Below are 14,933 nucleotides of genomic sequence, written 5' to 3'. Positions count from 1 at the left end.
GGGGTGCAGGCCTTTGACAACAAACTTTGTCACAGCCCTGTGACACTCGTTCACCCTATCCTCTGTCATCCTTCCTCTAGCTGCTAGGGAGAAAGGACTTTGGGTGGTGGAGGTAGAGGGAGGATGTGTGGTGGCCCTGGGCTCACTGGCCTGGGATACATTGGTGGCTGACGCCTCAGCTTGACGATCTATAAAAAGCTTTTAGAGTGTAGTATTTGTAGCTAAACAATTATTTTGTTTATTAGCCTATTTGTAATAATTCGTTATTAGCCTACGAAACTCCGTATCTTGGCTTACCGGCTGCAGTGGACGTGGATGCAGATGGACCACTGCGCGCAAGGCAGTCGAATACGGCGCATTTCTGCACACTAATATCGTGTTTTGCCAACAAATGTTTTGATAGATTGCTCGTATTGCCACCCTTACTGGCAAATGTTTTGTTGCACTTGTGGCAACGTGTGTTGTCGGCATTGACCCTTGTAAAGTATATCCATACTTTAGAACGCTTCGCTCTATCCGCCATCACGACTCAGTGCATGCAGACTCAGAGCTGTCTGTGTCTGTGTGAAGCGCGCTTCAGCACAGAGACAGCGCTTTCATTAAGGAGTACCCGTATGTGTAAGAACGAAGTACCCGTATGTGTAGCGCGACTCGCGAGGAGTGTGTGTAATAATGACTCGCTGCGGCTCGCTTCTCGTGCAGAGACAGAGAGAGGAGAGATCATTTGCAACTTTTAAATAATAATAATAATAATTTCTCTAGAGTATCGATAGCAGTACCGAGGACGTCGGAGCTTATAAATACTCCGGTATTTTCTAATATAGTACCGGTTCCCGTTTAAAACCGGGGTCCGGGGGGCATCCCTAGGTGGGAATATATTGTATTGATCAGGTTAGTAGATATTGTACCGATCAGGTATTATAGATCATGTGCATTCAATAAACTAAAAAAAAAAACATTTTGACTGTTTCTCATTCATGTACTGTGCATAATCTGCTCCCGTGTTGTAGACACTGTGTTGCTCTGTACCTACCTGTTTTCCAATTTATTCGTCCATACATGATAAACACATTCATAAAGTAATAATAGCTTGTATTGATAATATATCAATTAGTTTCACTTGGAAATACTACTACCTTATCAACCACCATGCCTGGCGCTAACGAACAAGTAAGTTATAACTACTGGTGTAGGTCCAGAAAACATTATTATAAAATACAGAATACTTTACAATGCAGAAAACTTGAAACTTTGATGAAATTTACATTTTTATTTCAAAATATGTTCAATAAACTGGGTGACAAGTCATCAGTACCAACCATTGTTGCTGTGCATTAGACACATATGCTGGTAACATTCACAGTATAAAATTTTGGTAATTTACCAAGACAATACCTTATAAAAAGTGAACACTGGCTGATGATAACCAACCATTGTTTCAGTGCATTTAGGAGTTTGCTGGTAACATTCACAGTATAGGATTATGGTAATTTACCAAGACAATACCTTATAAAAAGTTAACACTGGAGGATAATCAACCATTGTTTCAGTGCATTTAGAAGTTTGCTGGTAACATTCACAGTATAGGATTATGGTAATTTACCAAGACAATACCTTATAAAAAGTGAACACTGGCTGATGATAACCAACCATTGTTTCAGTGCATTTAGGAGTTTGCTGGTAACATTCACAGTATAGGATTATGTTAATTTACCAAGACAATACCTTATAAAAAGTGAACACTGGCTGATGATAACCAACCATTGTTTCAGTGCATTTAGGAGTTTGCTGGTAACATTCACAGTATAGGATTATGGTAATTTACCAAGACAATACCTTATAAAAAGTGAACACTGGAGGATAATCAACCATTGTTTCAGTGCATTTAGGAGTTTGCTGGTAACATTCACAGTATAGGATTATGGTAATTTACCAAGACAATACCTTATAAAAAGTTAACACTGGCTGATGATAACCAACCATTGTTTCAGTGCATTTAGGAGTTTGCTGGTAACATTCACAGTATAGGATTATGTTAATTTACTAAGACAATACCTTATAAAAAGTGAACACTGGAGGATAATCAACCATTGTTTCAGTGCATTTAGAAGTTTGCTGGTAACATTCACAGTATAGGATTATGGTAATTTACCAAGACAATACCTTATAAAAAGTGAACAATGGCTGATGATAACCAACCATTGTTTCAGTGCATTTAGGAGTTTGCTGGTAACATTCACAGTATAGGATTATGGTAATTTACCAAGACAATACCTTATAAAAAGTGAACACTGGCTGATGATAACCAACCATTGTTTCAGTGCATTTCGGAGTTTGCTGGTAACATTCACTGTATAGGATTATGGTAATTTACCAAGACAATACCTTATAAAAAGTGAACAATGGAGGATAATCAACACACAAAGATCAAAGGGCATGACCCATATCCAACAGCTTTGAACTTTGCAGCACATGGTGGCCTATATATGCATGTGTAGCATAGCATTTAGCACAATTCCATTGATTACAGCACACACACACACACAAAGATCAAAGGGCATGACCCCTATCCAACAGCTTTGAACTTTGCAGCACATGGTGGCCTATATATGCATGTGTAGCATAGCATTTAGCACAATTCCATTGATTACAGCACACACACTCAAAGGGCATGACCCATATCCAACAGCTTTGAACTTTGCAGCACATGGTGGCCTCTATATATGCATGTGTAGCATAGCATTTAGCACAATTCCATTGATTACAGCACACACACAATCAAATATATAGCACATGGTGATGCCTCTGCCTCTATAGCATGCAACTATCGATTTGAACATGCATGCTCAAGGGACTTACCCTTCTCCCCTCGACCACCACCGCGTCCCCCGTCGGACTCGTGAGATGAATCAGAACCATAATACCTCCGACCCAGATCAATATCCTCGTCAGATGACTCCGGAGCTATAATAAATGCATACCGGCGTTAATTGGCGAACTAACGTTACATATTCACAGTATACAATGAATCAATTAGCGTTAGGTAAATCATCATCAAATATACACGTTTCACACACACACAATCCTTACCTGGTGGTTCCCAATCGGCGCTCCCATCAGATTCATGGACCGTTGAATCGCTGTCCGAGGACTCGGCTGAAGAAGATATCAGCACAGCAGCCACCTTCCTCTTCCTCGAACTGCGACGGGGAGAGCCGCTCCCGGTCCCGGGGCGAGACACGTCGCTGGGCCCAGCGACGGTCTCACGGCTCTCTCCGATCGGAGCTACCAAAGGTCCGGTCGTTGGTGCTACTGCTGCTGCAACGGCGGGTCCAAACGCCAGCTTCGTTTGAACAAACCGATCCGCTGTCGGTCTGTCGCCTCTCTTACCTACACTACGTCTCCTCATACTGATCTAAATGGAACTACTAACAGATCAAACTACTATTACTACTACTTAGTGTTGTCAAAAATATTGAAGTATCGATACATATCGATACTGAATATTTAAAACGGCTTCGATACTCATTTCCCGATGTACCGATACTTTCTGCAGTATCGGTACCAGCTGGCTTGCTCCCGCAAGTTGTTGACAGACAGACGCGCTGCCAGAGCGCCCTTCCGCCTCCTCCTCCTCGCTCAGAGCAACAGACACAAGCTGCTGCAGCCTCCTCCCTCTCACAGCCGGGCAGCGCAGCCCTGTCTTCAGTTTGTAAACAACGCTATTATTAGCTAACGTTAGCTGTCGTGGCTATCGTTCTGGGAGCTAACGTTAGTAGTACTAGGCTGGTGCGGGCTAACTGGCTATCGTTCTGGCAGCTAACGTTAGTAGTACTAGGCTGGTGCGGGCTAACTGGCTATCGTTCTGGGAGCTAACGTTAGTAGTACTAGGCTGGTGCGGGCTAACTGGCTATCGTTCTGGCAGCTAACGTTAGTAGTACTAGGCTGGTGCGGGCTAACTGGCTATCGTTCTGGGAGCTAATGTTAGTAGTACTAGGCTGGTGCGGGCTAACTGGCTATCGTTCTGGGAGCTAATGTTAGTAGTACTAGGCTGGTGCGGGCTAACTGGCTATCGTTCTGGGAGCTAACGTTAGTAGTACTAGGCTATCGTTCCGTGATTTGTTTACTTGGTAACACGGGTTGCTAAGGAATTTAGGTTCGAGGTTGAAGAAAGTGCACTTTAGCTGTCGTTCCTCCGTTAGCTTAATGCTAGCAGTTAGCTCCCTTAGCTTAGCTGGCCACCGTTATAAATACTGCATGGAAACGGAGTAACGTTAACGTGTAAACGTTATGTCGAGGTCATACAATACTACAGTCGACATAAGGTTAACGTTACCCCGTTTCCACCAAGTGTTTAAATAGCAGCAATCTTGTTGAAAATGTAACATTACTAAAATGCTCCGAGCATAGCCTCTCTCTCTCTCTCTGTCTCTCTCCATCTACCGCTACCTCTCTCTCTCTCTCGCTCTCTCTCTCTATCTACCGCTACCTCTCTCTCTCTCTCTCTCTCTCTCTCTCTCTCTCTATCTACCTCTCTCTCTCTCTCTCTCTCTCGCTTGCTCTCGTTATCTTTAAATAAAAACTGTTACTAACTGTTCAGTTTGTGAGGTACATGCAACACAGATTACAGTGTTTACATCTGTCTGCTTGAGAAAATACCATGTTCTGCATTTGCAATAAAAATGATTGAAGTGAGATGAACAGTTATTTTTAAATGTGTGATCTAAAGATAAACAAAGGGTTTTAAAAGTGTTATATTTATCTTCTCTTATAGTACCAGACTCGAAGCTGAGGAGAATCAACCAGCAACAAAAGCTAAATTTGTTAAAAAAAAATATATATATATATATATATATATTTTTATTTATTTTTTTGGGTATCGAAATGGTATCGAAGTATCGATACTTTTCAAGGTATCGTATCGAAGTCGAAATTCCAGTATCGTGACAACACTACTACTACTGAAATATACTACCTAGACTACACACTAATCCCTCACAATAGTACTACTACTTAGCACGACTAAGTACTTCTAAAGCACAGCTGAAACCTTACAATTATTCTGATACTACCACTATACTGTATAAAACTATAAATATAGACTATAGGCTGATCTCAATTCAAATCTCTCTCAATCTCTCTCTCTATCGCTCTATCTATCTCTCTCTCTCTCTCTCCCCTACAAAACCTTGTCGATTCTGGGATCCCGCTAAACTTTTATACCTGTGGTCACACTGGTCAGGTATGCTGGCCAATCAAATGCCAGATTCATTGTGGGGTGCAATATTCATTATCTTGTGATACAGTGTTAGAAAATAGGGGGACACTGCCACCTAGTGTAATTTGAGAGGAAATGCAGTTTCCTGTTCAAACTCTCTGCCAAAAGCTCCGCGGTGAAGTTCAGACTGGGAAAATCGAAAAAAGATGTAAACAGAACAAAGACGAGTTACGGCGTCCTCGGCAACTTGAGCATGGCGGGGAAGGACGCCTAAACACGTTTTCGGCACTTAAAGTGTTAAGTATCATGCAAAAACTGGTCCGTTTTTGTTTTTGACGACTGCATACCTTTTTTGCAAAGCTTAGCTTTATACTTTATACTTATAGCACATGCATGAGTCTGGTCTCTTTTGAAAGTTAACATTCGGAAGTTGCTAAAGCAATAAAGTAAATATCTTAGAGTGCTAATGTATTAGAGAAACATGTTTGAAAACACTGAAGTAAAAGTTGTGTGTACTCACATTTATGTTTAGTGGTTGCCAGATGCCTGTTTTTAAGTTCCAGCATAGAGGTTTCATAAAATTTCATAAAAATCCCACGGAAAATGAGTGTTTGAGAACGGTTTTGGTAATGTGTGTACCGGTAAAAATACAGCGTGATTATCCAAAATGGCCATCCACTTCCATTCATTCTGACGCTTGAGTCAGGACAAAGGACTTATTCGTCAACTTTCCCCACCTTCCCCCACTCTCACCCACCCAGAGCGGCCTGTTAAATGATGCTCGCCGGATATATCGCCATGTAACTCGAGACCTGAAGCACGCAATTGGTTGATTGTGGTGGCGATCGAAAGCCGGCAAATAAAAATTTCGAACAGTGTATTGGATGATTGGTGAAAAATGCAGCCCGGAGCTGGTAGATGAGCGCAAAGAGCCGCGAGAGCGCGACGGCCTGTCGCCGGGCCGTCCGATGTTTAAGAGGTTAAGCATAGGGGCGTGGTTAAGCTAGACCAATAAAAGTGAATTGACACCTCCCACAAGTATCACGGTTCACAAGATATGAATATGTATTTCAATAGACAAGGATGGAAATTAACTCAAATAAAATACTTGTCATTGACCAATGTGAAAGAAATATTCTGGGATTTACGTCCCTGGCCTGCTGTCAGTCTATGTGGCAAGTTTCATCCACCACTGCCGTTTAGTTGGTGAGTTTTGCTGAGCACACACACTCATACACACACACACTCACATACATACACACACACACTTACACACAACCAATTGATATATCTCTCCACAGGCATTCCACCTGGTGGAGATAACCAAAGTACTGTAGTTGTAATTAGTTGCCACCTCTACATAACTGTCACAGGATCTGCCACTATCAAGGATTTCACCTCCAACCAACATTAGCATGCAGGAGACACTGTGTCCATCACAAGATAGAAGGGTAAATTGACCCAGTTGATGAATCCTTAATTGGATGATGTCTTTGAGCCGGGGCCGCAGAAAGGCACATCTGTGTCAGTGTGGCTCTGACAAGACCTCATTTATTAGACAAGCTGTCGTGATTTTATCGCTCAACTCAAACGGGGAAGTCTGGAAAGTCTTGTACGTGAACGTTGGACAGGTTTGCAATGAACAGGTTATTTTCTTTCTTTTCTTTTTTATACATTTTTGTCGTTTTTCAGGGCATTTCTGCTATTATACGACACTTTGAGTGACAGGAAATCAGGAGGGAGAAGGGAGATGAGATGCAACTAAAGTCTCAGGTCAGATTCCATCCTAGAATGTCGGTATATGTCCTTGACGTGGTTGAGCCACCAGGACCCCACAGCTACAGTTCTTACTAGGGCTGTACCGAATGTAATTTTTTAATATTCAAAGCTTCTATTGAAGTATTCGAACGAAGCTTCGAATGTCTGTCGTCATATTTTATGACGTAATCCAAAAAACAAAAAAATATTTTTTTATATATAAATATCGTCAAACTAAATCCTCAATTTGAATAAAGTGATTAATCTGATTAAATTAGTATTTTTTTTTTTATTAAATCAACTTTCTTTAATGAATATAACTCAGTTTCGTCAACATAAATAATCGAATAAGGGCACGTTTGGAACGAAAGTGATGGTATGCCCTGTTTTTATGTTGAAACTTGTTGTGTGCCGTGTTGGTCAGGACTCCCTGGAAGAAGAGATCTTGTATCTCAATGGGACATTCCTGGATAAATAAAGGATAAATAAAATAAATAAAATAAATGGTGATGTTTTGATGGAGTGCCAAGCGGATGCAGATAGACTACATCATTTATGATAAATGTTTTATTTAAATTTGTATGACGAGTCATATACTATAATATTAGTGTAGCCTAATCTTTATCTGCAACTGTGAAGAAAAACCCCATTGGTTTAAACAGAATGAATAGATTAGACACATAAAAAATATATTAAAAAAAGTTGTATTATTATAAATAAAAAATTCAAGTGTTGATTTAGAATTCGAATGTCAACATTATGAACGAAGCTTCGAAGGTATCGGTATCGGCCGCCGATATCAGTAAAATAGCTGGATCGGGTATCGGTAAAGAAAATAGGATTTCTTTATATATATATATTTTTTTTTATAATAAATAAAATAAGAAATAACCATTCAGTACATTTATATATGTGTTAATTTGTTACATTTAGTTTCACTAAGTTAGGAAAGTAATGTTTTAAGTCGAGCCTGATGTTGCCTTGTTGCACAAAAGAATGATCCCAGTCTCTTCCACACAGTGAGGCATACAGTTTATTAATTGAATGAATGAAGTTTATTTTCTGTCTTTGTTTACAACAAATCAAAAACACACTTGTGATCCTTTACAATTCTTAAAAACAAAATATATTTTAATAAAAAAGAAATAAAAAAACATGGATTAAATTTATAAATTTGTAACTTTTTTTGGACAATGGGTATCGGATCGGTATTGGCCGATACCCAAACCCAGGTATCGGTATCGGGACTGAAAAAGTCGGATCGGTGCATCCCCAGTTAGAGTCCTAGTACCACGGTAGGTGAAGCAACACTCGGACGACGAGTGCAGGCCTCATATCCAGGCTCGGTGATGATGTGATGAGTCTCAGGTGTGTAGGATGACCCAGGTAGACAGCGTGGGGATGAGGAGATAGGAAGCAGCCCATATAAGGGCGTGGAGACCTGCTGCCAGACAGGAGAGAGGGAGACCCTGGCTGTGGCTGTAACAGGATACCCCCCCCCCCTCTACGTGCGCCTCCTGGCGACCCTCCAGGTTTGCCAGGGTTGTTCCGGTGGAAATCCCGGATGAGGGTAGGATCCAGGATCAGCTGGCGGGAGACCCAGCTGTGCTCTTCTGGACCATAGCCTTCCCAGTCCACCAGGTACTGGAATCCACGGCTGTGGCGGCACACATCCAGCAACTGCCGGACGGTGTATGCGGGGTGCTCATCTATGATCTGGGGGGGGGGGAGGAACCGGAGCTGGAGGGGATAGAGGGCTAGAGACCACCGGTTTCAACTGCGACACATGCAATGAAGGATGAATTCTCATATGAGACAGGAGCTTGTTCCGGGCTGTGACACAGCGGAGAGCTGCCCCCAGGTCTTGGTTGGCCCGCTCAGACTTCCAGGAGAGACTCACAGAGGCCCCCAGGGCTTGACAGAAGGCCTTCCAGACCTGGGAGATAAACTGGGGACCTCTGTCGGCAACGACGTCCACCGGGATCCCCTGAAGACGGAAGACATGGACCACCATCAGATCTGCGATCTCTGAAGCAGAGGGACGTTTGGGTAGAGCAACGAAATGGACAGCCTTGGAGAATCTGTCTACAATGGTTAGTATGACTGTGTTACCGTGTGAGGGGCAGAGTCCGGTTACGAAGTACAGGGCGATGTGAGACCATGGTCACCCTGGGACTGGTAGCGTGCGGAATAGCCTGGCAGGAGGTCGGTGGGAAGACTTCCCATGAGCACAGACGATAACGTGTTTTGAAGACGGTGTTGTTTTCTCTTTATTTTTCCCTATTTTGGAGACGAGAGTAGTCTCCCATTTTCTTTGTGCGTGTATCGGCGTGTATGCCTTTTGTTCTCAAACATTAAATGAACAGTCTTTTGTTTGAGAACCAACACCTGCCTCCTGTCTATCCTCTACCAGTCTGCATTTGGGTTCTACCTCCTATAACACCACCATGCTGTCTAAACCCACCCATTGTAACAACTGATCTTTTGATACAAGGCCCAAAAAAAACACAAAAAAACAACTAACAGTACAGTTTTTTACTATTATGCACTTTGCTACCTTGCCTATATTATTACCTACTATGCTAATATGTCTACTACTATGCACTCAAGACTGTAGCACTCAAGTTCGACACTATTTGACGAACAATCTCACTTACCCTTAGCTGGCAGAGTCGTACCCTTCCTGCCGACTTGTCGTAAACAACTTGTAAGTCGCTTTGGATAAAAGCGTTAGCTAAATGACTAAATGTAAATATAGCTTGACGTCAATTTTACATATATTAATGTAAACCCCTCATATTGAATTCAATTCAATCAATCAATTTATTTAATGACCACCCAGCCAGGCTGGTGGAATTTGGTTTCAGTGCATAGCATAGCAGTTCCAACATAAAACATAGAACATATAACATCACTTACAGCGTACATAAAAGAAAACACAATTACATAGATACAGTTCAGAGTTGTCCATGTCCATGTCAGCAGAGGTAAGGGGGGTTGCGGGGGGTACTACAGGGAGGGGGGGGGGGTGCTACAGGTCCGTATGGCAGTGGGGAAGAAGCTGTTTTTGAACCGGGATGTTTTGGTGGTCAGGGATCTGTAGCGCCTCCCGGAGGGCAGCAGCTGGAAGATGTGGTGTGCTGGGTGAGTGGGGTCGGAGATGATTTTCCTGGCTCTCCTGATTGTGATTTGGCGGTGGAGTGATTCAAGAGAAGGGACCCAGCAAAGGATCTGTATGGAGTGGCCCATTAAAAAATGCAGAAATGATTAATTCCAGGCTGCTTTCTTATGAACCTTTCCCTTAAACTATTAAATTATTTGGCACATTATAGTAAAGTAAGCCATACAGATCACATGCACTGAAATGCTCTCTCGTATCTCACAGCATATGTTTATATCCATAACTACGTCATCCACGCTGTTCTTCAGCCTGTAGCACTTTTCTCCCATGCGCTTCATTTCTTTATATCTTAGCCTACATATGTTTTGAAAGTGCAGCGTTGCTGCAGTGAATCAGTGGCATTACACACTAATGTTAGAATGCGGCTTGTTTATACTTCTAATCAAACTGCATTATGGAGCCCATTACTTTCCAGCTGAGCATTGGGCATGAAAGATGGATGTCCCGGAGTAATTAACCTGTTTCTCAGCGTGCCTTACTATTATTTTTATTATTTGTCATGAACCATTATACTCTCATCATTCTTATTCTCAATTCTCACGTCTGAGCATATTAATTATTCATTGTTTATTTACCGCACATATGAATGAATGGAGGACCATCATCAGCACGTGCCTGTACATGTGGCACTAGCTTGAAATTAAGGGTAGTTTCAAATAGAGATGGGACTGATCCAATCTAAGAATGGTATCGGATTCCTGATAAGACGTAATTCACGTTACAATTATTGGCCTGACTTCAAAGATCCAGATTCCATAGTGGGGCTCCAGATTGCAACCATTTATGCAATTTGGTGAGAATACTGCAAGCTAACCTAGCTTAGCACAAATTAATGGAAGCAGATACGGACCACTAGCTAGCTTAAAACTCTGGGAGAGGTGTTTTTTGGCCAACAGCTAGGCTGGTCTGTATCCGCCTCCATTCATTTGTGCTAAGCTAGGCTTGCTGCCGGATAACTTTCTACTGAACAGCACAGAGAAAATGAGTATCTTTCTTCTTGTCTGATTCTGAAGAAGATGGTAGGGTTAGTGTTATTTTTCCAATAATAATTGGCATCATCCTTTACCTTTACCTTTATGGGCGACATATCAGGGCAGATTTTCGGACTTTTTGCAACCGGCACTTTGGCGACCCCTAGTGGCTCGGGTGTGCATATTTTGTAATACAATATATATATATGGAATTGAAGGCTTATTTGTTGCCTGTCGATAGCGACAGAATCCGTCAAAATACACGGTATTGCGCAAAATACCACTCCCGACTCAGGATGCAGTAGTTCCGTCAATCTAGATCCGGTCTCGAAAATGATTGTGGATCGTTGTAGCCAATGAGTGTAGCTTCCAATGATACCCCATGTGGGGATGTGTGAATCAGGGATCCAGGTGAACAACTAAATTCTTTAACAGGAAGCCAAATGAATTGAAGTCTATGAGAAAACTGAGTTTTTCTTTGTACACAGTTTACCAAAATGGAGTAACAAGTTTTTTTACAACTCAAGTTCAGACCTATGTAACTCTATTACGTTAGCACTAAAAGTGCATTTATTTCTGGAATCAGAAACTTCGGAATGTCATCTTTCAAAAGAGACCAGGCTCATGCATGTGCTATAAGTATAAAGTATGTTTTTTGGGTTTGCAAAAAAAGTATGCAGTCCTCAAGTTAAAGTAAAAAAAAAATGCCACTTTTCTGCCCGCTTGTTAACTCCTGTACAATAGTCAGAGGAAGGACCCTTGTATAACCAATGTGGTATTAAATAGTTGTAGCCTATCACTAGTTTGTTAACTTTGCAGGCACCTAAAGCCTAAAACGCCCTCATGCTAAGCAGAATTTCCCCTAAATGTATGACTTAAAATGTCTTCTTATTTTTATTTTTTTTTAATATTACCCCGCTATTTCTTTTTGTACTGTGACGAACCTGATAGGATACAGGCTCGCCACGGTTCAAATACAAACACTGTGAATGTCCACACAAGAGCAATATCAATAAATACACATATTTATTGAATTTAAGGTAGAATCTAGAGGGAAAAAGCAATAGAATGGTCGTGATCCGGTCCGGGGGTCAATAAACACAAAGCAGACTCGCCGACAGATAAAGGGATTGTTCACAATTCAGGGTAGTTGTCCAGTCCAGGGTCAGTATACAAGGAGGGGATCTCAGCCAGTCCAGGGTCCAGTACACAAAGAACACCTATCTCGCTTTCTCCTCACCTTCCACTACCTCTCACCGTCGCAACTCTGAATCTCAATCTCTCTCTCTCTCTCTACACCACAACTCCAATTCCTTACTCCGCTCAACTTGATCCTCTTTATCCTAGTGTTAATGTACTGTGTGGGACTATGTGTGTGCACGTGAGATGTGTGTGACTAAATGCTGTTCAGGTGTGTTCTATCAGTACTAATCAGCTACCTAAGTGACTACTCCTTCTGTGACGGACGTATCTCCCGTCCTTCACGTATCCAAAGGAGGGAGGAAGAGATCTGTCACAGTACCTACAATGGCCCTCCTTGTCCATAAAACTGTTGCGGAGCCGAGTCGACCGCCATGTGTGTGTGCCCGGCAGGGGGGGGGGGGGGGGGGGGGGGTCAGAGACGTCTACGACGACACATCACTCTCACTCACAATGGTGCAGAGTCGGGATATGCATCCGAGTAATCACAAAAGGCAGAGGGGATGTCGAGGCTCCACTCATCGCTTACACAATGCTGTATGCATAGCTGGTATAAGCTGCGCGGATGCCACGGTGTACAGCAGTGTTTTAGTATTCACCACGCTCCTCTGGAGCCCCGGGCCGTATTGATGTTTCAGATGTGACTCCGCCGTGTGGTGTTCCAGAGCAGAACTAAACTCCTTGTCTCGCAGAATGTATTGTAACGTAGTCTATTTAGTTTGAAAGTCTGTGGGGCGCCACTGGGTCCTTAAAAAGGTGTCGAAATTAGGTGATTGTCTTGATATTGTGCTGAAAGTGAAAGATTATCTACCTGAGGTTTGAGGCTAGAATTACACCACAACTTACCTCATTCTGGTTATGAGAGAGAAACGGGACGTTATTACCAGTCAGAGCCTCTTCCTCGTGTAACGGTGCTGCCGCTCGTAGCTTTATGGCTTCTTTAAAGGTTGATAGTTTTAATTTTTCAACTCGACTGTGGTCTTGAGTCCTCGATCTTGCGAGATTTCCTTATGTGTAGCGAGCGAAGCCCCAAGGAAAGCTTGTCTCTCTGGTCCAGTGATCAAAGCAGTGGAGCATGAGGCATCCTCTCAGAGTCCTCTTGGCGTCCTCTCAGCGTCCTGTCGGCGTCCTACCCCTGAAGTGCTGCAGAGACTCGTGAGAGAAAGTTTCCTCACAGGCTGCGCTTATACTCACCTAGCCCATCAGGAATTCGGGAAAACATTCTAGGTTTAATGTATTATTAATGCATTTGTGTGTGTGTGTGCGTGTGCGTGTGCATGTGCGTTCGTGTGTGTAGAGGAGTTGAAGGAGAAACTGCAGGAATTTGTGTTGGAGACCAACAGCCAACGTCCAGGTTTCATCAAGCTGGTGCGGCATTCCAAGCAGGAGGGCCTGATCCGTTCCAGAGTGAGCGGGTGGAGGGCCGCCTCCGCCCCTGTCGTGGCCCTGTTCGATGCCCACGTGGAGTTCAACGAAGGCTGGTGAGTCACTCAAAATGCTTCTATGTGTGCCGCTGTCGTGGTCAGCACAGCCCAGCAGAGACACTGGGAGACGCAGCTCTCATCAACGCTATACGACCCCTCGTCGCCCATATTACTCTGTATGGGCATTTGATTTTGAAGGATGCTGCCTGCAGATAGAGATTATGTACATAATGTGCCAACACTGACGTTTTCTACCACCCACCCCCGGGTTCGCCCTTATTTTAACCCCACCACTTGATGGGCTCTCTTGTCGTGTTTCGTGTTAATCTCCTATACTTCAGAGGAATCTCATTAACACATTCAGCGCCGGAGCTATATGGCGAATATAGGGCCACCGCTTTAATCAATGGGAGGACGGGGAGATTTCCGAGTGCTTAAAATGTTTACACTTTTCTTTTTCATGTCAACGTTCACACGCACAATATATGCTTACTTAGGATTTGACTTGATTCAACAACAAAGCAGTCGGGGGAATGGAAAGCCGAAAACGGTCGAAAATGTGGTTATTTGAAGTTTGGATATTATTTTTTTTACAACTGAGGTAGGTAGATTACATTTTTAGAGACTAAAGTACAGAAAAAAGGTACCGTTGGGTACCGGTATCGATTCACAGGTACCGGTACCGTATCGGTTCAAATGTGAACGGTAACCATCCCTACTGACAAAGCACAATACCCGTTGGTTTTTAGTTCACTCATTGTTCAGGGAAACGCATTGTTAATGACATTGACGGATTGTGAATTTTGTGATTGACTCAAATTATATTTATTTGGAAAAATAAATATAGTCACTCTATTTGAAGAGTCAAAACTGTTCTCTTGGCTTTGTTTTGTTCATAGTAGTAACGCTCATGTCATGATAAATCTGGTTAGGTCAAAACTACAGGAATATACATTAAAAAAAATGTATAATACAATAAATATATATATATCGGTTATCGGTATCGACCTTGAGGAGCAGAAAGTTATCGGTATCGATATCGGGGTCAAAAAATCAATATCGTGCACCCCTACTTAAAATATATCTTAAATTATGGCAATGGGTCTAATACACCCGTCGCTTATCAATGAGTTGCTTGCAGTCAACATGTACGAAACGGATTGTTTTTTCATCTGTACATT

General features: G+C 42.5%; 1 protein-coding gene across 1 annotated transcript in view; it reads left to right on the top strand.

Annotated features, from left to right (window-relative positions):
- Positions 1–14,933, top strand: part of galnt18b (UDP-N-acetyl-alpha-D-galactosamine:polypeptide N-acetylgalactosaminyltransferase 18b) — a 361,705-nt gene that overhangs the window by 185,586 nt on the left and 161,186 nt on the right. The window contains exon 4 of the mRNA XM_084337404.1: positions 13,626–13,809. Coding sequence (XP_084193530.1) covers positions 13,626–13,809 — 184 coding nt within the window. The remainder of the gene's footprint in view (positions 1–13,625; positions 13,810–14,933) is intronic.

The sequence above is a fragment of the Notolepis coatsorum genome, assembly GCF_963971535.1.
Source record: "Notolepis coatsorum genome assembly, chromosome: 20".
Lineage (NCBI taxonomy): Eukaryota > Metazoa > Chordata > Actinopteri > Aulopiformes > Paralepididae > Notolepis > Notolepis coatsorum.
The sequence above is the reverse complement of the archived record's forward strand: the minus strand, read 5'-3'. Positions and strand labels throughout refer to the sequence as shown.